The 27,904-nt window shown below is 56.9% G+C and overlaps 1 protein-coding gene across 1 annotated transcript; it reads left to right on the top strand.

Annotated features, from left to right (window-relative positions):
• Positions 1-942: 942 nt before the first annotated feature.
• On the top strand, positions 943-27,439 carry CSPG4 (chondroitin sulfate proteoglycan 4). The gene is made up of 10 exons (XM_027657558.1): positions 943-1,036; positions 13,630-13,793; positions 14,798-18,379; positions 18,668-19,147; positions 19,562-19,738; positions 22,689-22,887; positions 23,066-23,200; positions 23,356-23,510; positions 24,341-24,524; positions 24,728-27,439. The coding sequence occupies exons 1-10, from the start codon at positions 943-945 to the stop codon at positions 26,629-26,631; spliced, it is 7,074 nt and encodes a 2,357-aa protein (XP_027513359.1). The 3' UTR covers positions 26,632-27,439.
• Positions 27,440-27,904: the final 465 nt, after the last annotated feature.

Here is a 27,904-nt window from a genome sequence, read left to right as displayed (position 1 = left end):
GCAGATGACTGTAAGCTGGAAGGTGTTGTAATGCTGCCAAAGACGGCAAAGTCACACTGAGGGCCCTAAAGGGGTTAGAAACAACCCAGCAGGAAAGAAGCTGCATGTAATCCATCAGCAAAAGATGGCACGGGGCGAGGGGAAAAGGACCTGAAATCCACACATCCAGGAGGAAGGAGGAGTGTGCTGCACAAGGGGCAAGGAGGATGGGAGCACCTTTGGAGGGGGATGGAAAGATGGGATATGAGCTAGGAGACCTCTGAAACCCAGCAAGAAGTGGGGATCCAGGCTGGTGGGATGCTGTGTCTCCAAAGGCTTGTGACCTTGTCCTGAACACATGTGGAATCAGCTTTGCACCACAAGGAGAAGCTGGAAAGCTCTTTCTCCAGTGTTGTGCTAACACAGTCGGAGTGTTATGGACCCTGAAAGCCGAGGGTCATCCTGACTGCCAGCTGAGAGAGGTGTGAGGTTTGGAGAGCCACTTTGGGAAGGGATGGGTAAGGGTGGCTTTGGGATCGAGCCACTTATCTAAGTCTGTATAGACAGCAGGAGCTAGCGTTCCTCCCAAAAAGAGCCTTGTGCCAGAAGTTTTCTGGACGCACTACTTCGCCCGGAGCAGGCGGTGCCTCCAGAGCCGCCCCTCGCACCCTGCGTGGGGCTCCTTCCCTGCTCCTCCCACTCCTCGCCCCGGCACGAACAAGGCGCCTTTCAGGAGCGGGTGGGTGGGTGGCGAGGGCCTTTAGCCCTTTAAGAGAGAAATCTGACGTTGTAATCTGAGCGAACTTCTCCTTTCTAACAGGCGGGAGAAGTTACAGGTCCCTCCCTCACTCCGCTTTATTAAATATAGTAGTAGCAGCAGCCCTCGCCTGGGAGCAGGCAGCGGTGGAGGCTGTGGTGTCCCGTCCCGGAGCCCTCGCCGCTGCTCCAGCCCCGCGGGATACCATGGGTGCCCGAGGTGGCATCTCCACGCTGCTGCTGCTGCTGCTGCTGCTGGCCGGCTACTCCCATCCCCTGAGAGCGGGACTCCCGGCCGGAGGTAAGCGCCCGTCCATCCCACCAGCCCACCCGAGGGATGGAGCGGTGGGTGGGAAACCCTGGGGGATACGGCTCCTGGGAGGGCTGGGGAACGACAGCGGCGTGGTGTGGGCACCCATGGGTGTCCCTCCTGTCGCCCAGCTGGCAGAAGCAGCTTGCCTGTCTTGGGGCACGGTGTCTGGGGAAAGCCAAGGGCGGGAACGGGGCTGCTCGCCCACCGTGGCTCTCAGGGTGCTGGTGCCTCTGTGTCCCTTCCGAGGGGGACACGCGGATGTGCTGGTGTGTGCTATGGGGCTGGGGGGAGCCACAGGGCTTCGGTTGGCGCCATGGGCAGCCGGTGGGAGAAAGGCACCGCCCCTGCTCCGCCAAGCCCCGCGTCGTGGGGAGGGAGCACGCCAACCCTCCCGGCCATGCTTGGCCTTGCCACCGTAGCTGTCTGCGAGGGCAACCGCTCTTCATCCCAGGAGCAGGGGTTTGGTGGGAAGAACGGAGCTGGAGCATTTGCCAGTGTGTGTGTGACCTCCTGGCTCTCCGTCCATCTGTCCTGTGGCTGGTGGTGTGGGGTAAAGGGTGAGGGGCTCACCTCTCCCACCAGCACAGCCCCAGAGGTGTGCAGAATCACCCCTGGAGTGACAGGGCACCCAGGGCCAGCTGGGGATGAGGGTCACCCCCATGGTGCCACAGGGCAGGCTGACCCCGGGGGCCTGGGAGGACAGGGGACACTGGCTGCTGCATGGGGTCAGAGCTAGGCAGAGGGGTTACTTCAGGAAAGAGCGGTTGGGATTTACATCCAGTTTTCCAAAAGAAGCAACCAGGTTTGCCCATCCAGTTCTTGGCATAGCTGTGTGCCCTGCCTCAGCATCCTGACAGCCATCCCACAACTCTGGTCCCTCCCTGCTCCCTCCCCTGCTCCAGGATGCTCAGAGCTGCTACTGTCTGAGCCTCAGTGGGCTCTGCAGGTCTGGACAGGGGTCTCATCCTGCTGGGATGGGTCTGTGCCTTAGCCTGACCTTCCAAGCTGTGCCTGGGATATCTGACTGATGCACTGTGTCAGCAGCATCAGCAGCTTCAAAAGTGAAGGGAATTGAAAAAGCACTTTTATTTCCCTAACTCCCCCAAAAATACTATATCATCTCACTGAGCAGTTTCTCACTGAGCAGTTTCTCTTCCCCAAAGCTCCCTCCAGGTACCAGGGCTCTGACCAGTGGGCAAGAGCTTGCTCCAAGCAGTTCACAAAGAATTACTGGCCACCTCTAGACTTTTGCTCCTGACCATCTTTTGCATCCCAGCCTGTGTCAGTGCAAGGAGGAGGAGGAGGATGATCCCAGAACCCAGCCTTGTGGCCCTCGGCACCTGCAAGGTTGCTGTATGTCCCTTGATGTCCCTCTTCTCTCCCAGTGAGCAGGTGGCCACTAGGACATGCTCTTCTCCTTACCTCAGGCCTTGTTCCTTCTGTTTTTTTCTGCGTACCAAAATAGGAGGGTGCCTGGCAAACTGAGTGGAAAAAAATCCCTTTTGTTAATGCACAGAGTGGTCTCCTTCCCAGCCCTGACCTTTCCATCCTGGGCGGGGGTTTTCCCACATGGAACCGTTGCTTGCCTGGTGTCCAGAATGGGTCCCAGGGCTACCCTAGCACTCCTGAACTCTTTCATGGTGAATGGGCTGGAGGAAACCTAAAAAAGAGCACATGGCCTTCACTGGCACACGCCAACCCCCTCAGACTCCCCCCAAATAACACTAGCCATGGCTGGGACACAGCTCCAGGGATAAATGGGCATCTGCCTGGCACAGACGTGTGGGGCTGGGGAAGAAAAGGGGTTTTACACCCATTTTCCAATGCCAGGGACTATTTCTGCACTGGACTGAAACAGATGTGCCAGCTGTGACTCTGAGTCTGGGCACCAGCTTCCCACAAGCCCCATCCACTTGAGAACATCCCTGATGAGACCAGTAGAACTGATTCCAGCTGTTCCCATGGGCTGCCCACAGTGGGATATTCCTCTGTCTCCATCAGGGAGAGCCACAAGCTTGCCAGGCAAGGTGCTGGGGACAGACTGGTTTTGGGGGGGTGAAGCCTGTGTTTTGCATTCCCTCCAAGCCCAGGTTCAGGGACCCGGAGCTTCCTGCCCAGCACAGAATGGGAAAAGTCGTCATGAACTTCATCAGATACAGGATTATATAAAAAAGGAAAACACTCATAAAACTTACCCTGTTGACATCAGAGTGTAAAGCTTTAGTAAACTGTTTTTAGACAGCCTGGCTCCCCTCTGGTTCCCAGCAAAACCACCCGCAGGCTGTCCTCCCCCTTCCCCAAAATCCCTCTTACTGGGGGTTTGGAATGAGGAGAGATGAGAGAATTGGATGTGTAGGCTCTGTGTGAGCAGTGTTCACCCCAAGATTTCAGCAAGTTGGTGCCAAAAATGTGACTTCCCCCCAAGCTTGGGTGGACCTCCAGAAGTGGTGATGGGGGTCCTAGGGAGGCAAATGGGACACTGGCTTGTCCAGGGTACCTGCCTATGGATAGGGAGCAGTGTCTTGCCTGGGGTACCCATCCAGGACCCCTCCTGCCTTCTCCAGGTTTGTCTGCTCCTCCTCAGCTCTTCCTACCTCCACTTTTGGAAATCTGATTGATTTAGTGAAACTTTCTTTTTTATGATCGCACCACATGTTCTAAGGTCATAGCTCAAAGCAGCTGGAAAAGCTTCCAGCTGATGGGAAAGAACAGGAAAAATGCTGAAAAGGGGGGAGAGTGGTAAACTGGTATCGTGGGAATCAGGGAGGAATATTCTTGTCTCACCCTTATATTTAGCAACAGAGGGGCTGCGGGCAAATATATAATATGCACATTCCTGTAGGATCGAAGGACAGGGTTAAGCTCACCCCGAGGAGCTCACGTCAGTTTGAAAGCTGGACAGGAACAGGGCTGGAGAGGAGGGAGGCTAACAGTCTGTGTGCCTAAAAAAAGCTCAAAGCACAGACTGTTCACAACAGGCATTGGCCCAGCCCAGTCTCGGCTCCCCAGGGCTGCTTCCTTGGCCCTTTCCAGGTGCCAGGCTCTGGCTTGTCTCCTTTTTGGGAAGCCAGCTTCCCCGAGCATTAGCATCACCCCCAGCCTTCAGCTGGGAAACTCCCAGGAACTCCTTACTCACATCTGTACAATTCCCAGGCCTTGCCTGGGCATCCCAAGCCTGGTTTGCCACCAGCCCCTTCACCATATCCTATCTCCAAACCTCCTGGAGACATGGAGCAAGGAGGGTGCCCATTGAAGCATCCCCATTCCCAAATCAGCCCTTCCCTGAGCTGTCTCCATCATGCCCAGTGCTTGGTTGGACATTGCCATGCTGCACAGGGGTGGGACACACCTCAGAGTTTTTCTGAGGTAAATAGAACAGAAAAAGGGAACTCAAGTTTTTATGTTATATTGACCAATATAGCAAAATATTGTTACATATCATTATATGAGAATATTTTTATATTACTTATACTGATAGAATATTAATATATTCTATAAAGTATATTCTAAATATATAAAGTCAGAGAACCCACTTTGCTCTTTCACAAAGCCTTTGCTTTGCAAAGTAGAGTGAGGGCGGCTTTGAATTCTGCAAAGCCAGGCTTAAATACAGAGGAGCAGGACTATGGTGGCTCTTTCCAACCCCAGGATGTGGAGGATGTAGGTTTGCCTTGCTGTTGCTCATCCTCAGGGCAGACCAAACAGGGCCTCCAATGGCATCAGGGTGGGATGGGAGATGTTTATGCCCCAAGCTGTGGATCCAAGAGGCTGATAAATTCTCATTTTCCATCCTTCCTCCCCGTGGTGTGTCACCCATTGTGCCCGTTGTGCATTGCTCCAGGCAATACCTCTGGGTGCACTTGGCTGCCTGACAGCCGGACAGACAGCCGGTGGCAGATGGAAAGCATCCCAGGGAAGGGATGCCAAAAGTTGCTATGAGTGGAGAAAGTCATGGGGCAGACAGCATGGTTTGGAGGTGGCCAAGCCCACCACGTGTCTCCCAGACAAGGAGAGCAAAGCAATATTCATCCATCAGCGTGACTCACTGGCTGTGGAAGGAGCTGTTGTAAGCTGTGAGTCAGCTCGGGATGGCCCCGTGAATCCTTGCTGCTTCTTTTGCCCAAATCTTGGCTTTTTGGTAGTTGTTTTTCCTCTTTGCTGCAGGCAGGCAAGGGAGGGGGGTCTGAAGTCACCAACTGCTTGTGAAGCCATCCCCAACCATGTTAAAGGATGCTCCCCATCCGTTTTCATGCCATAACCCCTGTGCAGTGCTGCCCAGTGCCGTGGCAGAAAGAGGTCAGGAGGAATTTCCCATTTTCTTTCCCAGCCTCCATCTGGGCTTCAAAGTTTTCAGCGTCCCATCCCACAGAAATTTCTGAGCCCACCAGGGTCATTTCCTCTGGGAGCTGGGGAGAAGAGAGGGAAGTCTTGGAACCGAGGTAGATGTGGCTGAGAAAAGCCTCCTGTCCTGCCCTGCAGCCCTGGGAGGGGATGTGAGCACCCGCTTCCACACCCCCACAGCCCCCGCGCCAGCCATGTGTTCCCCCTGCGCTAGAAATAGAGCAGGCATTTATTTTCTCTGTAAACATCACCCTGCCGGGTGTTTCTCATAGATGGAAAAGTCAGGGGATAACAGCAGTGGGGAGGGGAAGGCAGGGCAGGGAGGGGGATCTCTGGAAGGATGGGGGAGAGGAGAGGGAGAGGAGGAGAGGAGAGATTTCAGCTCTGGAAAGAAAATACTCCTTTTCTTTGCAGACAGTTTAGCACATCAACCCCAGGTGAGCAAAAAATATCCTTTCTCCTTTCACGCTGCAAGCCCCCCTCCCTGTCTGTGGAGACACTTTTCTCTGCCCCTCACAGCAGCCAGCATCACCAAAAGCCAATCCCGTCCATGGCCCTTGTAGCCCCATGGGGTGCAGAGTTCTGTGGGTTCTGTGGATGCTGTGGCTGCTGCCCTACCAGCACAACTAAAGACAGATCACCCCGATTTACACATTTTACACCCCAGCTGCACATTTTAACATCCCTATCCCTGAGCACTGGATGCTGCAGTTAAGGCCAGCAGGTAGCTCCCGGCAGAGCTTCAGCACCCCCACTCGTGCCCATCCTTCCCCCACAATTTTGGCCGATAACTCCCCCCATCTTGGCAGCTGTTTGACACCAGTGAGGCTGGGAAACATCAGAGCCCGGGCGCCCGGAGACGTGCTCCTCTCCAGCAGCAGCCGCTGAGCTGTTTGTTGACAGCAGGAGAGGATCACTCCGGTAACGACCGGCTATTCCAGGGATGTCTGTGAGCATCCCCTGGCCAAGCTCCACGCCAATCCCCCGCCAGCTCCTAGGAAGGCTCTTTCCCCTCACTGGGGCTGGGGATGAGCCTGGGAACAGGCACTGTTGTGCCTACAGGGATGGGATTCAGAGATCCACCGGTGGGATGTGCACCCAGGGTGCTCCACACCCCAGTAACCAAGCCTCAAGCACAGGCTTTCCCCAGGGTCCCCCTGCTCCTCCAGCACTGGACTGGTTATGATTGTCCTCTCGTATGCCACCACATGCCCTCCTGAAGCCCTTTCCTCACAGGCTGGGAAGCAGATGAGGTAGGAAAAGCTGTGGGAGTGGGTGCCAGGATGTGCAGGGTGGAGCTGGAAAACCTGCCAGCCAGTGAGGCAGGGGGAGAGGGCTTGGGAGAGAGAAGAAGAAAGAAAAAATAGAACAAAACCCGGCTTGAGATGGTTTGGAAACCATGTCCTCTGGGGTTGATACAATATTTCCAGGCCAACTTCTCCTGGCAGCAGGAGCCTGAGTGAGACTGAGTCACGCTGCAGGGGACGGCACAAAAGTCCCATTGAGCCTCCCGCTTCCCCAAATCCTCCCACTTTCTCCCCCTGCTTCGCTTCCCAGGGCAAACACTCCAAACACTGCTTCCAGCTCGGGCTTATTCCTTAAGTCCCTCTGGAGCCATTAAGCCACACATCATTAAAAGCTCTTCATCCCTGCTCCTGCTCACACCAGGTTTTGGGGGTGCTTGCCTTGGGATGCATCCCCCCAGCTCTTCCCAAAAGCACTGTGGCCTTTGTGGGGGGTTGTAGACTGGCTCCCAGCTCCTTGCCCTCCCCTCCACAGCTCTGCATCTGGCCGAGCAGGAGAGCTCAGGAAATACCATCAGCTTTATGGCTGCTTGAATCATCGTGAAACCACGCTGGATAAGTGATGGAGCTCCAGAGCCAAGCCTCCTGGACCCCGCTTTACAGCCTCCAGCTATCACAGCTCCTAGTGCTGCTCTGTGAGGATTGGGGAAAGCAGGCAGGAGAAGGCACAGGCACCGCACAGGGGGTTGGGGGCTGGCAGGACACAGGAGGCAGGACACAGCCAGCCCCCTCCCAGGCAGCACAGAATTAGCAGGGGGCATGTTTTGATGTTTTCCCCTGACCCCAAAGTCTGTAAAAAGGGGCTGTAAAAAGGCTGTTTTTTCCCTGAAGCTGTCAGGCAGGAGGCAGGGGAAGGCGAGCAGAGAGCAGCTGGCAGAGGAACTGGGAAAGTAACTGAATGAATAAACATAGGAGAGGGATTCAAAGCAGCACGGTGCAGCCAGAGGTGGAGGCCAGCTGGGTGGGATGGGGGTGAAGCAGAGTACCCCAGCCCAGGACTCTCCTCCTGCACCCAAAACAAGGGTGATGGTCGGCAGCCCCGTCAGGGTAATTGCTCATGGCTTTGCTGGCAGTTTCTTGGGTGCTGCTTTCCAGCAATCTCTGCTGGCCAGCACTCCTGGAAAGCACCAGCCCCAGCCCCCAGGAGCCCTGCTGCGAGGGAGGGCCAGGTGGAGGGTGGGAGGAAAGAACCAGAGCACTCATTCCCATAGTCGGGGTTGGAAAAACACACAGAGCCCTGGCTCAGTATGTCAGAGCAGCAATCACTGTCTGGAGTCACTGGGACTGGGGATAAAAAGTCCTTCTCTGCCAAAAGCTATCACAGCAGGGATGTATCCATGCCCATGACACCCCCTCCTGTAAATCTCGAGGCAGAACCCCAGGAGCAGGAAAGTGGGGAGAGGCTTTCCTGGGGCAGGCACAAGGGGACCATGGTGTGTCCACAAGGTCCCCATTGGGTCTGAATGCCATTGCTGCAGACCAAGTCCAGCTCATCTCCGTTGCACTGGGATTTCCTCACTGTGGAGACCTGGATCAGTGCTGAGCTTGGGTCTGAGAGCATCTTTGAAGGCAGAAGCTCTCCACTTGTCCCCCCAGCACCCCCTCCTCCAAGCAAAGCCCCAGCCAAAGCTGAGGGCCGCTGTGTTTGCCTTATCCTCCTCACAGGCTGCTCATTTCCTCCGCCGGCCATAAATAAAACCACACCGTAAAGTGAAGGGAATGTGGAACATAATGAAGCCTTTCTCCAAAAGCCCATCGAATTCCTGCCTCTCCTGGCCCCTCCGCCCTGCATGGGGATGGGGGCACAGCCCAGCCCCAGCCCCGGGGGGCTGCAGGTCTCATTGGGCATTGCAGACCAGGCTGGGGACAAGGGAGCTTAAGCCCTGGGACCACCCAGGGTGCCGGCAGGAGGGCTGGTTCTGCCCACCCTGCCTGTGCTTGGAGTGGGATGGGAGCTTCATACACACACTGTGGTGGGAGCAGGAGCAGTTCAAGCTGCTGAGCAGCATCACCAGGGCTGGGCAGCTGCCCCCGGGAGCGTCCGGTGTTTGCATCCTGCTGAGCCCCTCCAGTGCTGGCATCCCCCCTGGATCCTTCCAGTTTGCATGCCCCCTGAACCCCTCTGGTGTTCACACCCACCCTGAACCTCTCTGGTGTTCACACCCACCCTGAACCTCTCTGGTGTTCATATCCCCCCAGCCCGTCCAGTGTTTGCATCCCCTCTGAATCCTTCCAGCATTCCCCTGAGCCCCTTTGGTGTTTGCATCCTCCTGAACCCCTTCGGTGTTCACATCCCCCCAGCCCCTCTGGTGTTTGTATCCCCCTGAACACCCCTCAGGTATTCACATCCCCCCAGCCCCTCCAGTGTTTGTATCCCTCTGAACACCCCTCAGGTATTCACATCCCCCCCAGCCCCTCAGGTGTTCGCACAGCGGGTGGGTGCAGCACAACAGGTGACTCCGCTACCTTATAAAGTCATTTAAATTTGAAAAAACAACCCCAAACAACCCAGAGGGCCTCAAAACCAGCTCCTGAGGCTGCGGAGAAGTGCAGCAGGTTGGCCATGGGCTGCCCCAACAGCACCCCAGCACGGGGCACGCTGCTGGCACAGAGGCCGCTTGTTGACACGGCGGCAGGAAGGAAGGAGGGCAGCCTGTGGGCTGGGCTGCACCAGCGGCCGCACAAGCCCGGGGCTGTTCGGGCAACAAGGAGCCTTCACTTCCCAGCTGTTTTTCCACCGTTGGAAAACCGGTGTGGCCGGGGCGGGAAGAGGCTGCGAACACAGGGAGTCTTTCAAGGGGGCGCGTGTGTCTGCACGGTGCTCTCCTGGCACCCGCTCTGGTCATTACAGAGCTGCTTTAATGAATTCCAGTCCCCTCCCTGCAAACACAGCCGGCCACCAGCTCTGGTCTCCACCTGCCCCCCACCACAGCCTGAATGGAGCCTTGTTGAGCATCCAGCTCCTCCTCAGCTCCACACCCCTATCCCCAGGCAGGGTTTGCTCCGCAGGGAGTTCCTGCAGCCCCTCAGGGACTGGGTTGTACCCCTAACACGCTGAAGCACCTCCCGCATGCCCCAAAACGCAGCTGGCTTTCCTGTGGCAGGGTTGGGGATGCCCCACGCTGGGGTAGGAGCCTGCAGGCAGGGAAGCATCCATCCACCAGCTCACATCCTCCTGCACACCCAGGAGATACCTCCCCACGCTGAAAACCTTTCGTGTCTGGTGCTGGTTCTCTCTGCAAACCCTGACACTGAGTTTTTCTGAGTATTTCCCCTTGCCTGGACTGGGAGTTGGCTCCTTCATCCTCCTACGTGCTGGGAAGGAGATGGGAGAAGTTTGTGTGCTGAGATGTTAAAACATGGAGGAGAGCCCAAATGGCCCTGCTGAGCCCCAAACACTCCTGGAGCCCCCAGCTCAGAGCCCCCTGCGTGGATGGGGATCCCTTCCCCACTGTGGTGCTCCCCAGCCCCAGGCTCTGCTCCCCCGTGTCAAAAAACTCCCTGAACACCAAAAAAACAGCAATTGGAGAGGCCAAACCTGCAGTGTTTTCAACCCGAGGAGCAGGGGAAGAGGGCCAAAGCATCCCGAAGCCGGCGCGTGGCCGGCGGCTGGGGCGGGTGCTGGGGCAGCACCGGCTCACACAGAGCCCTTGCTTGTTCACTGGCCTTGGGAAGCGCTGAACACACCCCAGGCCTCACTCCCAGACCCTTCCTGACAGCTTTTGGCTCATGTCCTTGTATTTTTCAATGCAGAAAAACCCCCCAAACCCAAATGACACTGCAGTCTATAATCTGCTGGCTGCTGGCTGGCTGCTCGGAAACTGTGACGGAGGCTCCTCTCGCCTCGTCAACGCCTTTCCATCGGCTTGGCAAGGCAGGGACAGTGATTTCCTGCGGGATACAGCAAGCTGGGAACATCCATTATTTTAATCCGGGACAAGTGGGATGTGCACTCCAAGCCGTGGCCAGGACATGGGGACCTGTTGCTCCCCACGACAGGAGAGGAAGGGCCAGCTTGGGCTTCTCCATCCAGGGATGAGAGTCAGCTTGGGGCACAACACCCCCTGTGGCATCCTTAGATCATCTGGGGAAGCTGTTTTTGGGACGCCAGAGCTCATCCTCCTGGGGCAATCCCAGGATGCTCAGCTGAGCCTACCCATGGATGGGGATAGGATGTCCCTGCCTGATCCAAGTGATGGACCAGGATGGGGCACCCTGTGCCATGAAGGCTCCTCCAGGGCAAAATGCATTTGAAAAAAAAAAACCCAAAAAAACCCATGTTTTCTATGTCTTTTCCAACATAGAGGGCAAGGAAGAGGGGAGACGGGGGTGAGAAGCTGCAGGTCCCTTGAGAAAGTGAAACGTCACAGGCCGAGCGGTGTTCACATCCTGGCTGGGCTGTTGAGCGAGGTGGAGAGTGGCCCTGAAATAAAGCAGGGATTTGGGAAGACAAACAGCAGTAACTCAAAGGACTCTGCTGCCGGGGAAAAATCCCAGCGCCTCCTGGATCCAGGCAAGGGTCCCTCCTCCTCCCCAACAAACGGCACCACTCCCCTGGGCATCTGCACCTCCGGGAGCTTTTTATTAGTAGCATTTTATGAGAGAAGGAGAAGAAAAACATCTCTGGCAACTTTGGGAGAGTGGAGGCAGGACAAAATGTGCTGAATGCAGGAGCTGATGCCCCTTGGCACACTGGAAAACAAACTGGCTGTGCTGTAGTGGCCCCAAACCATCATCCCCAGTACCCACAGCAAGACACTGCCAGGCCCCTGGGCTGGCACAGGAGCTGCTGGTGGGTCCAGTCTGGCCAAGCTTTCCCTCCCCATGAGAGCAGCCACTCAGAACCCCTCTGAAAAACACATTTTTTGAATTAGGGGAAGCCACAAAACCAAAACGTAGCAAAATCTCAGTGGGAGCTGGAGCACAGAGCATGCACACACAGGGAGCCTCAACAGGAGCTGCCAGCACATAATGTACATGGATGTCTCCGGGGAGCACATGTGCACACATGTGTGCCTGTGGCTGTGCGAGGAGGGAGAGCCCCTTTTCCGCTGTGCCACGTCACCCTTACTCACCAAACCCCAGGACAAGGCGGTGCCGAGAGCCCCAGCACCCACCACCCTTGGCCACTGGGCAAGGCTGGTTTTGCCAAGACCACAGGAAGGAGGGAGCGGGTCAGGGGAGGACAGAGCCCTGCAAAGAATAGCACAGCTCCTCTGAGTCACTGGCTGGGCCGAAGAGGACAAGGAAGCCAAAGTGCCCCGTGCCAGCAGCAGGCATGAGGGCCAGGGAATGAGGAGGCACCCTGACAGCCCTGCCCTGAGCTGAGCAAAGGGCTCAGTGTTACAGCAAAGGCCAGATGTTTCCATGGTGCCATTTTCCTCCCTGCCCGGAACGGGTGAAGTGACAGTCCTTGAGACACCCACGTCATCCTCTCGGACCCCAGGGGAAAGCTGAGGCACTTTTTCTGCTGCCAGTGGCAGGAAGTGATTTTTTTTGTGGTCTCCAGGGCAAGGAGGTCTCCCCATTCCCAAAGGTGTCAGAAGAGCATCCTCTACACTGGGCACCACAGGGCTCAACTCTGAAAAAAATGCAGTAAGCCAAAGCACAGTGCTCCAACTCTCTCCCTGCCAGGCTAACCCTTGCCATCACCTCTACAGATGGGCTCCTTCCAAACCCTCAGTCAGAGTGGCTGTGTCTTGCAGGGTTGGGTTTTCAATTGCTGCACCAGCCTGTGAGCAAAGTTGCATTGCCTGCTCCCACCCCTGTCGTCACCACAGAAAGCTGGGCATGAGGAAAATGCAACCAGGGAAGCAGCTGTAAGGGCAGACATGAGTGTTTACACCCAGACCTCACTGTGCAGGAGGCTGGTTTCACCCTGGCACCCAACCTCCACCCCTGCCTCCTCCAAATAGGGAATGGGCTGGGACCCTTAAAGGCAAATGCTACTCTTGTTGCCCCATGGGACCTCAGCAAAGCAGATTTGGGACCCCAAACCCAAGTGTGGGTCAGCAGCTGGGTGGACTTGATAAATGCTCTAGTGAAGCATAGCAGGAAAGCTTCACACATATAAACCCCAGCAGAGCCTATGACTACATATGGACTGAAAAATGTGCATTTCCCCCATCTCCGTGACATCCTCCCCAAACATTTCCAGCTTACAGGGCTGGAGTGTTTATGCTTAAGCACAGAATTTTGCCACAGGCTGAGCTGGAGCCAAGGAGGACGGGTGGCTGCGTGCATTTAACACGTGTGCAATGCACACGCGTGCATCGAGTCAGCTAAAAGCTATAAGCACTCAAAACTTAAGCACACTCCCTGTACTCTTAATCCTGCCCTCTCCCGCCTCTGCCCTGTAACACAGTCTGTCATTCCACGACCGCATGCCATCGAGATGAGTCCCTCCAGGGCTGATGTATATTGGGTGTTGAACACGTTCCAACTGTATCTCCAGGCGCCTGCTTTGAGCCAAGGTTTCTGTACGGTCTCACGGCCACATATGGATCACTAGCACTCACGTTTATTCCTCTAGCACTGAGGAGAAGCAGAATTTATTTAATTAGAAGGTGATGAGGCCCTGGCACAGGTTGCCCAGAGAAGCTGTGGCTGCCCCATCCCTGAAAGTGTTCAACCAGGCTGGATGGGGCTTGGAGTCCCCTGGTTTAGTGGAAGATATTCCTGCCCATGGCAGGACTGTTGGACTAGATGAGCTTTTCATTCCAGCCCAAACCATTCTGCGATTCCTCTAGGAAAATCAGAAAAACAGACTCCACAAGGATCTTTCCAGGCTCCTCAGCTCCAACACCCTGTCACAGGGCAAAGAGAAGAGGGCTGAGGGATGGGCTTGGGAGGCTCCAGAATCACAGCACCCACACAGACAGGGCTTGCAGGAGGTGTCCTTCCCTGCCCGACCTTCTTTCTCCCTTTTCTCCCCAGTCTCTTTCTTCGGGGACAGCTTTGTGGAGATGCCCCTGGCGGACGCCTCGCGCACGGTGCGGCTCCACCTGCAGCTCTACACCAGCCAGGGGAGTGGGCTGCTCTTCCTGGCCGCCGGCCAGCCCGACCACCTCCTGCTCCAGCTGCAAGACGGCAGCCTGCAGGTCAGCACCCTGGCACCCCAATCCCCCCTGCAGGCTGTGGGTCGGGCTGTGGGTCATGGCTTTATCCGGTGCAAGGATGAAGGGGCAGCCCAGCTGCCAGGACCCCTGCCAGGGGATGCTAAGAGTACCAGAGGAGTCTTGGGAGAATTGGTTAAATATAGAGAAACAGGTTCCATCTAGGGAAGCTCCTCACCCACTGCCCTGGGGGGTGCTGGGGGGGGATCATGGGGACACCCAGACACTGGCACCCCATGTGCAGTCAGATTGCAGTGCACAGCACCTTTGGATGTGAGGGGTTAATGAGGAGAAGAGGTGAGATAAGAGGATCCAGAGAAAGAATAGGTCTCTCTTGTCACAGATGGGACATGGGAAGCAAGCAATCAAGACAGAGGAATAAAATTCCCTGCTGTGGTTATGGTGTTGGCATCCACCATGAAGGAAAAGAGCAGGGCACGCATCCTGCCTCTCTGCAGCTTGGGCTGGGCCACCAACCACATTAAAGCAAAGCAGGAGAGCAAGCAAGCCGGTGGCTGAAGGTGTCCATAATGCAGACCATGTGTCCCACCAGCTAACCCTCTACTTAGGCAGGCTCCAGGCTGCTGCCCACCAGAAGCAAAGCCTGCTATTTCCCCTGCCAGTCTCTAGGGAAAGGGCTGGAAGCAGCCCAGGTTGCAGGGATGGAGGGCAGTGGGCAGGATGGAGCAGGGAAGAAAGAGCCAATATCTGGCAGGGCTGCTCTGTGGGGGGAGAGGAGAAGCCCAGCTATGGGACTGGGAGATGGAGGATCCCAGCCCTGAGACTGGAGTTCTCTGAGAATGAGTGAAAAAGGATTAAAATTCAGAGAGCGGGACAAAGAGGGAATGTCCATGGGGGGGTGAGGGAGGAGCACATCCAGAAATGAAGGAGTGAACTGAGAGACCAAAAGCCTTGTGAGTCCCTGGGTATGGGTCCGTGGGCAGGTGGAGAGGTGTCACCTGAAAAGAACTTTGTGTCTTTCCCTACAGGCCAGGCTGCAGCTGGGCTCAGAGGAGGTGACCTTGCAGTCCCCAGCAGGGCTGCAGCTCAATAACCTGGCAGTGCACGACGTGGAGCTGCTGGTGGAAGATGGCAGGATGACACTGACCATCGATGGCCTCTTCAACAGCTCCACGGACATCACAGGGCCAGCAAGGGAGCTGGACATCCAGCACGGCCTCTATGCCGGTGGGACAGGCAGCCTGGACCTGCCGTACCTTGCCAAGGCCAGCTCTCCCTTCAGGGGCTGCCTCCACTTGGTAACATTCAATGGCCTGGATGTTCTCTCCCCTCTGTCCTCTGATGGCAGCTCCAAGATCTTCCATCATGTCCAGGAAGGATGCAGCACACAGTTCTCCGCAGAGCCTGAGGACCCATTCGGGTTCCAGGGGCCACACTCCTACATCGCGTTTCCCACGTGGGATGCGAGGAAGGAAGCGACCATCGAGTTTGTGATAACGACGAGCATCACCCAGGCACCCCTGATCTACCACGCAGGGCTGGAGAACGACTTCTTCTACCTGGAGATCTCCAACGGGCGCCTGCGAGGGTTTGTGGAGAAGGGGAATGGCATCATCGTCCTGCACAACAACGTTTTCATCAGTGACGAGCAGCAGCACTACGTCAAAGTCTACACAGACATCCACAAGTTTGAGATACTGGTAGATTACTACGCTTCATCCACATCCAACCGGGGCATCAACAACTACCTGGACCTTCAGGGAAACCTCTTCATTGGAGGTATGAATGAAAAAGCTTTTCAAAGGCTGAGGGAGCATCATCTTGCTTTCATTTCAGTGTGGACCATGACCAACCACTCGTTTGTTGGCTGCCTGGAGGACCTGCGGATAAACCTGCAGAGAAGGAGCCTGCAAGACGCTGTGATCACAAAGGACATCACATCAGGCTGTGGGAAGCAGGACCATTACTGGGACTATGAGGAGGTGTATGAGCAGGATGAGGCACCTACCTCCCCACCCCCAAATGTGTGGTCGGGAGCACCGGGCCTAGTGGTGGAACCATGCCGGCCCGACAGCAGCTTCCCACCTGCCTTTGCCAACATCAGCAGCCTTCTACATGTCAGCCCCCTCATCGTCTCTGAAGGGGGCATGGCCTATCTGGAGTGGAAGCACACACAGCCAACAGTAGACTTGAGCCTGGCAAACATCCGTCAGTCCCAAATTCTCTTCAGCATCACCAATGACCCGAGGCATGGCCAGCTGGAGCTGGACATTCCCGGGTCCAGGAGCAGAAGGAAGTTCACCTTGTTGGACATTGTGAATCGGAAAGTCAGATACATTCACGATGGCTCTGAGGGACCCATGGACCAGCTGATGCTGGAGGTGACAGTGACCACCCAGCAAGGGGTCCCAGAGTGCTTGCGGCAGGGGCAGATGTACCTGCTGCCCATCATGATCAACCCCCTCAACGATGCCCCACAGGTCATTTTTCCCCGTGGGAACCACATGACAATCCTGAAGCACACACGGAAACACCTGACCACAGACATCCTGCAGGTCCTGGATGATGACACATCCTGTGATGACCTCGAATTCCAGGTGCATGGTGGCCAGCAGATGGAGGAGGGTTATGTGGAGTTCGACTTCCACCCCGGAGTGCCCATTGAAGAGTTCTCCTGCAGGGACCTGGAAGCCGGCAACGTAGTCTATGTGCACCAGAGTGGGACAAACTTACAGCTCACCTTGCAAGTGAGCGACGGCACAGTCCCGAGCCCCATGGCCACCCTGAGGATCCTCGCCATTGACCCCGAAATCCGCCTGGTCAACAACACCGGCCTCTCCATCTCCCAAGGAGGGGCCGCACGCATCACCACAACCAACCTGTCAGTGGAGACGAACGCTGTGGAACAATGGGTCACCATCTTGTACGTCCTCACAGAGCCCCTAAGGTATGGCGAGGTCAAGAAGCAAGGGAGCATGGGAGGGGAATGGAAAAAAGTCGAGTCTTTCCACCAGCAGGACCTGGAGCAAGGGCGCATCCAGTATTTTAGCACAGACCCAGAGCACCGGCTGGAAGACAGCGTGGAGAAGCTGAGATTTGAAGTCCAAGTGGGGCAGAAGGTCTTGCCAAACAACACCTTTCTCATAAGGATTAAAAGAGCCACCATTAAGATGAGGACCATGGTTCCCCTCCAGATGAAGAACAAGCGGCATAGAAATATCACCAGCGAGGAGCTGGAGGCAATGTTGGAAGATCCAAACTCTGCCCCGGTCCCCTTCCACTATATCATCACGCAGGCTCCCAAAAAGGGAAATCTGGAGCTGCTTGGCAACAGGCTGACCGAAGGCTTTGGATTTACCCAAGATGACCTGCAGAGAAACCACCTGAGCTACAGTGTGACCATCAGGAACTCCCAACAAGCCGAGGACACCTTCCAGTACCGTGTCCATGCCGGCAAGCAGCACTCTCCTGTCTATACCTACACAATCAGCATCGGTGGGGACCCTGATGCGCCAGTGCTGACCAATGTCCTCCTGACCGTGCCAGAAGGGGGACAGGCCATCATCTCCAAGGATCATTTGTTTGTGCAGAGTGTGAACAGCATGGACTACCTGTATGAGGTGATTGAGGGGCCAGCACACGGGAGGCTGGCCTGGGCTGCCTCCCATGGCTGGGCCTCCAGAGAAGAGATCACAGAGTTCACCAATGACGACATCCTCCACCGCCGGCTGCTGTACCAGCACGACGACTCTGAGACACTGGAGGATGACATCCCCTTTGTAGCCATCAGGCAGGGCGAGGGCAGCGCTGAGGCTGATGTGGAGGAGGTGAGGGGTGTTTTCAGGGTCTCTATCCAACCCATCAATGACCACATCCCTGTCCGGGCAGTGAACAAAGTCTTCAATGTGGTGCGCAATGGGCAACACCTGCTGACAACTGATGACATTGCCTTCACGGACAAGGACTCTGGCTTCTCTGACACACAGCTGGTGCTGGCAAGGAAGGACATCTTGTTTGGCAGCATCGTGTCTGTCGATGACAGAAGCCACCAGGTCTATCGGTTCACACAGGATGACTTGAGGAAGAAGAAGATCCTCTTTGTCCATTCAGGGGCTGACCGTGGCTGGATCCAGCTACAGGTCTCAGATGGTCTCCACCAAACCACAGCCCTCCTGGAAGTGCAGGCATCAGACCCCTACATCAATATAGTCAACAATACTGGTCTGGTCATCCACCAGGGCACCCGAGGGAGCATTGACTCCTCTGTTCTCAACCTGGAGACCAACATGGACATTAGGTCAGATGAAGAGATACGATTCCTGATAACAACCCCCCCGAGGTGGGGGACCATACTGAGAGGGGAGCAGCCGGTCATGGCCTTCTCCCAGAAGGACCTGCTTGAAGGAGAGATCTCCTACCACCACAACGGCAGCAGGAACACCCGGGATGAGCTCCAGTTCACTGTAGAAGCAAACGAGGTGGCAGTGGAGGACACACTGGCCATCAGCGTGTTCTTGGACACCCATCCCAGTCCCCTGAGCATAGTCAACCACAAGGAGATCCATGTCTTCCAGGGGGAAGCAGCTGGGATCAAGGAGGAATACTTACTGGTGAGTATCCCATTCTCTAGTCATTCCCCATGCCTGCATCTCTTCTCTGGCCAACCAGGATGGCCACCCGTGAGACTCCATTTTACTCCAACTGGCTCAGAGCAAAGGTCTTGTGTCCACATCAGGCTTTGCCCAGGGGCAGAGGGGTGTTTAGGCATGGCCATGGCAAGAAGGTGACTCCTGCAGATCATCCTTGAGGGATTGAAAGCACAGCAGGTAGTCTGTGGGGCAGCCCAGCTGCAGGCACCAGACCTCCCACTCTTGTTTTGTCTTTCCCCATGCTCTCAGGTGACCCACGAAGAGATCCCTCCCCAAGACATAGTCTACCTGGTGAGCAGCCCTCCAGCCTCTGGCTTCCTGGCAATGCTTCAGGACGGCCAGGATGTGAACGAGCAGCCCAGCCTGGACCCCATCCAGTCCTTCACCCAGGAGGACATCAACAGTGGCAGAGTCCTCTACCTCCACTCCAAGCCCAATGAGGAGCGTGACCGGTTTGTCACAGACATCACAGCCCGTGGTGTGGACGCTCTGGAGGGGGTGGTAGTGAGCCTGGTTGTGCTCCCCATCAACGTGCCCTTGGATGTCCACAACATTACAGTGCCAGGAGGTGGCTCTGCTACCCTCTCCTCAGGCATCCTCAGCATCCCCAACGCGTACTACCCGGCTCTGGGCATGGAGTTCAGGGTGCTCGAGCCCCCCCGGTTTGGCACTCTCCTGAGAAGCGAGCGGCCTGAGGAGGGTGGGCTGGACAGCTTCACCTGGAGCGAGGTATAGCATCCCTATGTGCCCACCTGCCCTTTCTCAAGGGTTTGGGGAGAGCCCAGGGTGTGCTCCAGCCCCCAGCCACACTGGGAGGCTGAGGAGGGCTGTAGGGGTCTTCTCCCAATCAGAGAGGATGGATGGGCTTGGGGTGGTGGGTTTGCCCTGTGGACCCAACAACCAAGGTGTGTTTAAATGTGCCTGGGGATACAGAGTGGGGATGCAGGCACAGAACCCACGCTGGGCTCCAGGTCTGTTTCCCATGGGGACCCAGCTCCTGTCCCTGCAGGATTCACCCTGCAGAGATGCCCCAGAGCAAGTGGTGGGTTGCCAGCGTCCTCCCAGGATGGCACAGGGTCCCCTCCCCAGTGGGGCTGTTTGCCTGTGTCCCCCCCGGAGGGTCACCTGGCCCTTGCCCCGCAGGTGGAGAACCAGCAGATCCAGTATAGGCAGGACGGCCCCCGATCCCTTACTGACAGTTTCACCGTCCTGGCCAACGCCTCCGAGATATCCCGACAGAGCCAGGCCAGGACCCTCTTCGTCACCATCCTGCCCCGCAGCACCAAGGGGCCGCGGCTGAAGGTCAACGCCGGTTTGCAGGTAAGGGTGGGACGCCACGGGGATAGGGGGCCACTCTCGCGGGGCCGGGGTGCACAGCGCTGGGACACGCGGGGGGGCGGCCAGCCCAGCGCGGGGATCGCCCAGCGCGGGGATCGCCCCCCACGCCCGCTCGCTCGCCTCGGGGACCTGGGGCTCGGCGGAGCTGGGGTGCCGCCCAGAGGCGGCCAGCGGGCGCTGGGGAAAGGAGGCGGTGTTTCCTGGCGGGGCGAGGCTTTGGCGGAGGCGGGGAGCGTGGTGTCCTCCCTCTCCTTCTCCGCCGCCGATACGGGGACCGGCCGCGAGGTGGGAGCATCGCCCCGCGGTCCCACTCGCGGCGGTCGCTGCCACGGCGGCAGGCAGCGCTTCCTCACCCCCGGCTCCCGGGATGATTCCTGGCAGCTCCAAGAGGAGCTTGCCCACGTTTCACCAACACGAGGCTGGAATAACTCAACTATTTGGGCAGCTTTCACACCTGTCACGCCCATACCAGAAAAAGGCAGAAGCAAAGAGGTCTCACCTGCTGCTGAACTCCCACCTTCTGCTTCCAACACCTCCCTGTCCCATTCGGGGTCACTAATGCAAAATTCCAGCAAAGAATTTATTGGAAAACATGCAAGCACAATCATCCACCTCTCAGCTACCCTCACCATCTCAGGATGGCAGGCATCCATTTCTAGGCTGGCAGCAGGAAAGCAGCCCCTTCCATGAGGACCATGATACAGTGGCTTTGGGAAGGGTTCTGTGAGCCTGGGCTCTGGAGGAGATGCCCGAAGGGAAGGGGCTGCCCTGCCTAGCCCAAGAAACAGCCACTTCGGGGGGTTTAGGGGAGTCCCCCTATCCCCAGCTCTGTGTCTGTTCCAGTTCTCCCCCTCCAGCCCCTGGAAGCTTCCCAGCAAATCCCTTTTATAAAGCATTAGTTGGTGCCTCTAGATCTGCCCCACCTGGGCCAAAGTCCAGGGAAAAGTTAACCTCTCGGCTCTTGGGCCCACAGCAGCCCCTTTTCCCCATTCCAGAGGCACAATGGGAGCACAACCTTCCCTTCTCCCAGTCACCATGCTAAAAAAAGAGCGAAAAGACAGAAAAATCTCCAAAATAAACTCTGAGGCAGCAATCTGTCTGCCTTTCCATTGGGATCCCCCCCACACCACCACACAACACACCCTGAGAAGAGTCACCACAGCTGCCCGTAGGGGCTCTGGAGTTGGGAAAGGCTTCCTGCCTGGAGGAGGAGTGATGGGAGAGGCCCAGCCCTGTGTGTTTGTGCTCTGGTGAGGGATGACTTCAGCATTTAAAGGTCAGAACGGGTTGCACAAAGGCTTCCAGGGATGCCAGTCCTTGCAGGGCTGGGGGGGAAATGGGATAGGTCTAGACCCAAAAGTAGAGCCCCTTGGGAAGGAGCAGCCATTTTTGGGTTGGATCTGGAGGAAGGATGGCTGGATGCCACCAAGAGAGAGGCTCCCACTGCCACACCAGAGCACACGGCCATGCTTCTGGCACTGCTCCGTCACCTCCCAGCACACTCTCCCAGAGAGAGGAGGTGACACAGAGGCTGAGCAAACACAATAACCTGAGCAGGCGAGTGCAGTACCCAGGCGGAAGGCTTTAATAATTCAGGGAGGACGAGGAGCATGGAGAAGTGGGTCAGCTCCCACGGCGTGGGCTCTGAGCTGGGAGCAAAGCTGCTCCAGCCACTATAACTATCCATTCCCAGTGGACAGCGATGCCCTGGGGCTGCCAGTCCCCTCTGTTTTGCCCACAGAGCATTTTCCTTGGCTCCAAGCCCCGAGTACAATTACAATTCCAACTGCTATTCTTGCTGGGGAGAGGGAGCAGCCCAAAAAACTCGGTGCACACACAGCAAAGCTCATGCCCTGGCTGTGTGTCCAGCAGCACTTCCCCCACCCCATCTCTCCAAAGCTGTGTTTTTCAGCCTGCCTCTCATCATCCCACAGGGACTGCCGATGGATTTAATTTCCCTGTCGGCACCCACACCCACTCAAGCAATGTTTTGGGTTAGGCCAGCTGAAAACAGCAGAAAAGAGCTCATCCAGCTCCTCCAGCGCCTGCCTAGGTGTTGTCTTGTGGATTCCCAAGATGCAGGCCAGGCTCACGATACCACGGGATGCAGTGCATCCTGCCCCTCTACCCCAGCTGAGCCACGGGAAGGCTCACTCCATCCATGCACACCATGATTTTAGGGCATCCTGAGGGCAAAGGGCAGCTCTGGGGTGTGTGGGCAGAACCTGTCTGGCAGCACAAGGTTCATCCCCGTGGTCTGCCAAGATCGAGGTATGGCACAGGGTTAGGAGTGGGGAAAATTGTTGCCTCCAGCTGGAGATGAGAGATGCCAGAGCTTTAGGGTGGCAGTGTCCCCAGGGATGGGTGGGCGGCGCTGGATGGGGGGAAGCGGTCCTGGGAACTTCCGCAGTCGCTCTGAACTCAGCCACATACTTGTCATTCCTGGAGGGTTTGCTGGAGAGGCGGGCAGCCTCACTGTAGCCTTGCGAGGGGGCACGGAAGCAGGAGTGAGGAGAAACACCAGCCAGGGAGAGACGGGGCTGTGGTTAACACACACCCAGCGTCAGCCTGTGGACCCCCACAAAATCCCTTCCCCTGCAAAGCAGTGTCTCAAAGGCACAGCCCCTGCCCCAGGGCACCCCGCCCTCTTCAACTTTCGGGAAGTGAGGAAACTAAGGCACGGAGGAGTGAGCCCTCTGGCACACGCGGTGCAGGGGCACAGACCCAGCTGTGTGGCACGTGCTGGCAAACACGGCAGCAGTGATGCAGAGCTGGGAAGAGGCCAGATGATCTAGGCATCACCCGACACACGGACAAGGCACCCTTGTTGGGCTGGGATGTGCTCCAGCACACAGCAAACCTGTCTGAGCTGGGATGGGGAAGAGTTGCCAGGGGTATCCCAGGGGGATTACAGCCTCTCCCTATCCCCCAGCTGCAGGAAGGTGCCACGGCTGCTATCAGCCCCCACATCCTGAGCGCCGAGGACGAGGATTCCCCAGCAGAGGAGCTGACCTATTCCATCCAGCCCCCAGCCAATGGGAAAGTTGTGCTGAGGTCAGCACCCAGTGCTGAGGTCAAGATGTTCACCCAGGCCCAGATAGACAACGGCCTTATCCTCTTCGTGCACCAAGGTAGGGCAGGACTGAGGTGCCTCAGTCCCCCTGCACCACCCCAGGGTGATGGGGACACTGTGCCATCAAGGTGGATGCCAACCCCATGGCACAGCACCCTGATCCAACCCCTGCCAGGTTAATGGGGGGCTGCATCTCCTCTGCCCCTTACAAATGCCCTGGTCTATGCTTTCCATAGGACCCCTGGATGGAGGCTTCGCCTTTGACCTGTGGGATGGTGAGAACCTGTCTCCTGGGCACTTCTTCCTCATCAGGGCCCAGAGAGAGCCCACCATCAGCCTGGCCAAGAAGCAGAGCCTCACCATCTGCCCAGGTGGGTACCAGCACGTTCCCTATTCTCTCAGCAGAACAGCAAATGGGGTCCTTGAACCACCCACCCTTGCCCAGGCACTGCCGAGATGCCCATGGCAGACGCTGCAGATGGGTCCAAGGTGACTGGTTGAAATCCATACTGCATGTCTTTTCCAGGTGCCCGGCAGCCCATCACCAGCCAGAACCTGCAGGCAGTGAGCAACAGCCCCGCCAGCTCCACCACTCTGTACTACAGCATTGAGCAAGCCCCACGCCTCGGCAGGCTGAGCACCTCCCAGGGGGAGGAAATCAGGAACTTCACCCAAGCCCAGGTGAGATTTCACCTCCTCCAGCCCCCCAGAACCCCAAGCACAGCCCTTCATCAACACCCCCCACCAGCATGGGGGTCCCAGTCTGACCCCACTGCCACGACAGGCGGGGGCACCTGATCCCAGGCAGGAGGCAACGCGAGGCTCCAGCCGTGCTGTGACTTTCCCAGCTCTGCCAACAGCTGCTAAGACGGATTAAAAGCTGCCGCCCCAGCCTTGGATTTAGCACTGGGGGAGGCTGATGGAGTTATAATCCCCTTTCCTGAGCCATCTCCCTGCTGCAGAGCCAGCCAGCCTGGCTGGCTGCTGCTGAAGGGAAGAGCCAAGCACCCCTGCTCCGAGAAAACCTTTCTCCCATGGGGCCAAACTTTTGCAGAGCACAGCAAAGGTCTTATTTTATTCCATCACTCAGAAACACGTAGGTTTGCCCACCCTGGAAGTTCTTCTGTGCTGTGCTCACCCTTGGAGGATGCTGAGCAAGCTTAACCCTTCATCTGAGCCTCAGTTTTCCCAATTGCCAGGCAGAAACATCACAGAATCACAAAATGGTTTGGGTTGGAAGGGACCTTAAAGGTCATCTCATTCCAACCCTCCTGCCATGAACAGGGACACCTTCCACTAAACCAGGTTGCTCCAAGCCCTATCTAACTTGGCCTTAAACACTTTCAGGGATGGGTTATCCACAACTTATCCTGGTAGAGATACACCAGGAGCCCTCCATAGTGGCTACCACGCCATGGCTAGTGATAATCCCCCTTTCTTACCTAATTAGAGCTTGGTTGCTCCATCCAAAGTCAATATAGGAGCTCATTGAGGGTTTTTTTAATTTTTAGGTGGACAGCAAGTTGATTTTCTACCAGCATGAGATGCCAGATAAGCCCTTCTGGCTGGCCCAAGATGCCATCCGCTTCCGCATTGTCACTCCCATGACTATCTCAGATTCCTTCATCCTCCTCGTCCTGATCTCCTTCGAGGAAAAGTGTCCCCAGCGCTTGACTCAGCTATGGAAAAACGCAGGTAAAGGTGGGATGGAGAAGCGTGGGACAAACCTCCTCTTCAGGAGGGCTTGTTAGGCTGAAGGAGACACCACTGTGTTGTTTTCCATGGTTGATATTGTGTCAAACATCTAAAACTGCATCCAATTCCCTCCTCCATCACCCCAAACTCTCGCCAACTTCCCCAAATTGATTCTCGTCCCTGGTTTTCCCTTTTCCCCCCAGGTCTCCAGCTCACAAGGGCTCAAAGGGCTGACATTGACACCTCAGTGTTGGATGCCTCCAACCTCCTGAGCCAAGTTCTGGTCTCTGAGAGAGCTGGATATGATGTTGTCTTCCTGGTGACGGAGCTACCGGCTCATGGACAGCTCTTGGTGGCCGGCGTGCCTCTGGAACGGTCACAGCCGTTCTTCCTGCAGTCAGACCTGGCAGCAGGGCATTTGGCATATGCCCATGGTGGGGACAGCATCTCCAAAGACCATTTCAGTTTTAAGGCTTGGCTCCGCCCCCGGGAACAGCAGTCTGTCCGTCCTCCACAGGAAGGGGTGGTCATCTCTGAAGTGTTCAATATAACAGTGACCAGCAGCACCAAGTCACCGCAGGTGGTGAAGCAGAAAGAAGTGCTGCAGGTCCCACCAGGCTCTGTGGTCACCTTGTCCCGGGAGTACCTGGATGTGGCAGACCCATCGGTGTCCCCACAGGAGATGGTGTACAGCATCCTCCGGAGTCCTCTCGCCGGCCACCTGGCCAGCGCACACAACCCTCGGGAGCCCATCAACCGCTTCACCCAAGCGGATGTCAACGCTGGCCACGTTGTGTTTGTTGCCACTGGGAGCCGTGCCCCAGGGTCCTTAGCCCTGAGCCTTTCCAATGGCCACCACCCGCCCACCCTGACCTTGCTGGAGATCGAGGTGCTGCCTGCATTGAGCACCACTGCGAGCCTGACACTGCTGGAAGTGCCCCAAGACCTGAACAGAGCCCCTGTGTCCCACCGTCACCTCCTGGGCACCACACCGCGAGGGGCAGGTAATGTCATGTACAGGATCACCAGGGGCCCCAGGTTTGGCCAAGTGCTGGTCAACCAAAAGCCATCACGGGGCTTCTCACAGAAGCAGCTGGACCGCAGGGAGGTGATGTTCACCTTCAGTGACCTCACTTCTCCCAAGGACGACTTCCAGTTCCTTGCCACGTCACGGGCAGGAAACTGGACCGGGGTGGTGAATGTGACTGTCCGTGCTGCAGTGAAGACTCAACCAGGCAGCCTGTGGCCCCAGGGCACCACAGCCCTCCTAGACACCAGCATCCTTGATGCCAGTGAGCTGGCCAACCGCACCAAGAGCATCCCAGTCTTCAGGGTCCGCAGGGCGCCCCATGCCAGCCGTCTCGTGAGGGTATCCAGGGACCCAGGACAACCCACCACCCCGATCGAGACCTTTAGCCAGAGTGAGCTGGAACAAGGGCTGGTGGGACTGGAGGTGCTGGCTGCTGGGGACACCCACCAACCCCTGCAGAGTGACAGCTTCGTCTTTGAGTTGGTGGCTGCTGGCGTGCCACCGGCGCTAGCATCCCTGGAGTACAGCATCGAGCCCTACAACGCCTCGAAATCCTATAGCATCACCCTGCTCACAGCCCCCCTGGCACCTTCACCCCCAGTGCCCCAGGGCACAGCACAGAGCAGCCCCAATGCCAGTGAGCTGGGCATGCCCCCCACTGCCTGGCTAGCCCCCAGTGCCACCACTACCCCCAGCCCTGTGGAGGGGGGCACCTTCCTCAGCTTCATCGAGGCCAACATGTTCAGCATCATCATCCCCATTTGCCTCATCTTACTCCTGCTGGCCCTCATCCTGCCCCTGCTCTTCTACCTGCACAAGCGCAACAAGACAGGGAAGCACCACGTCCAGGGCACCCCTGCCTCCAAGGCCAAGAACGGGGCTGTGCCTGACCATGAGACCTTCCGGAGGACAGACCCCAACCAAGGCATCCCCCTAACGACTGTCAGCGCCCTGGAGGGCAAGGGCACGGGTCCCCCACCCCAGGGCACAGGTCCTGGGGCACCACCAGACCCTGAACTCCTCCAGTACTGCCGGACTTCCAACCCCCCACTGAAAAACAACCAGTACTGGGTGTGAAGAGCTCAGGTGCAGGGGCAAGAGATCACCTGGGAGTCAAGAACCTCCCACAGCACCACCAGCCACCTCCTCCTGGCTCTCCTCCTCCTCCCTGGGAGCTGGCATCCCATAGATGCAGGAAGGCCCTGAGGATGCAGGGGCTGCTGCTCTGGCCCACCTAGGAGCCCCACATCTCCAGGTGGCTTTGGGCAGGGGAGGGGGGTACTGCATAAGCAAGTGGGGACAGGCAAAATACATGAGCATCCCTGGGGAATGCTGACTTAGGGTGCTCACTTGGGCTACTTGATGGTGGCCACAGTGCTGGGGGGATCTGATGGCACTGGTCCCTTCAGAGCCACTCAGGCAGGTCCAGTGGTGGCTCCTCCGTGGGCAGCACCATCCACCCCAGGGATGCTTGCCACAGCTCTTGATATGAGACGGAGGATGAGGAGCGGCTTGCACTGAGTCAGGCTGGGGATGAAGCTGCCCAAATCCCCCAGGGCTAGGTGGGCTGAGACACTGGAGCAGAGGCTCGGAAAAAACTCCGTGGCCAATGCCAGGAGAATTTAGGAATCCCCACCCACTTGGAAAAATACCCGCCTCGCTCTTTCTCTACTTGCAGTGTGCTTCGTCAAGTTGATTGCACAGAGCCCTGGGGAGGTTGCACAACAGGTAGGATGCCCTTATTGGGGAGGGGGGGCTGGAGTTTACCTGGGCAGCATGAAACCAGAGAGGAGAGCAGAGAGCCATAGCCAGCGCCGTTTTCCACTGTATACTCCAGTACGGCAAAAGTAAACAGAATAAAGTGCCTTTTCCGAGGTGCATCACTGTTTCCCTAAGCCGCTTCCCTTGCCAGGCCTGTTTTAAGCTGCTGAGCAACATTTGGAGGTAATGGACCATATTCTGGGCTCTTGCTCAAATTTTCCCAAGCCTGGAGTCCTAAAAACTTAAATAGAAACTGTCTGAGGAAGGGCAGAGGAGAAACCGAGCAGTGAGCTCAGGATGGGACTCAACAATAATACCCTGCAGTGCTCCAGCTGGAAAGCTCATCACAGGGCACATCCTGCTCTCATACCACCCACGGGGAGCTGACATGAGCCCTCAGGGACCACAGGGGACCACTTGCACCCCCCACCCAGGATAAAATCCACTACATGAACCCTCCCCAAAAAATCACCCCATGTGGTCCCACTCCAAGGCTGCGGCAGAGCTGGGATCTCTGCCTGGACCACGCCAGCAGTTTTCCTGGCTGGGTTTAGGGTGCCAAACCTTTGCTGAGCAGTAAATCACAACT

The sequence above is a fragment of the Corapipo altera genome, unplaced genomic scaffold (assembly GCF_003945725.1).
Source record: "Corapipo altera isolate COAL_440 unplaced genomic scaffold, ASM394572v1 308, whole genome shotgun sequence".
Lineage (NCBI taxonomy): Eukaryota > Metazoa > Chordata > Aves > Passeriformes > Pipridae > Corapipo > Corapipo altera.
This window is presented reverse-complemented; position numbering and strand designations above follow the sequence as displayed.

Bases quoted from the DNA above. Each gene is read 5' to 3' on its own strand.
- CSPG4 (XM_027657558.1), top strand. From the start codon at position 943: ATGGGTGCCCGAGGTGGCATCTCCACGCTGCTGCTGCTGCTGCTGCTG. The intron at 18,380-18,667 runs GTGAGTATCCCA...CCATGCTCTCAG, and splicing joins TCAAGGAGGAATACTTACTG to GTGACCCACGAAGAGATCCC. The intron at 24,525-24,727 runs GTAAAGGTGGGA...TTTTCCCCCCAG, and splicing joins TCAGCTATGGAAAAACGCAG to GTCTCCAGCTCACAAGGGCT.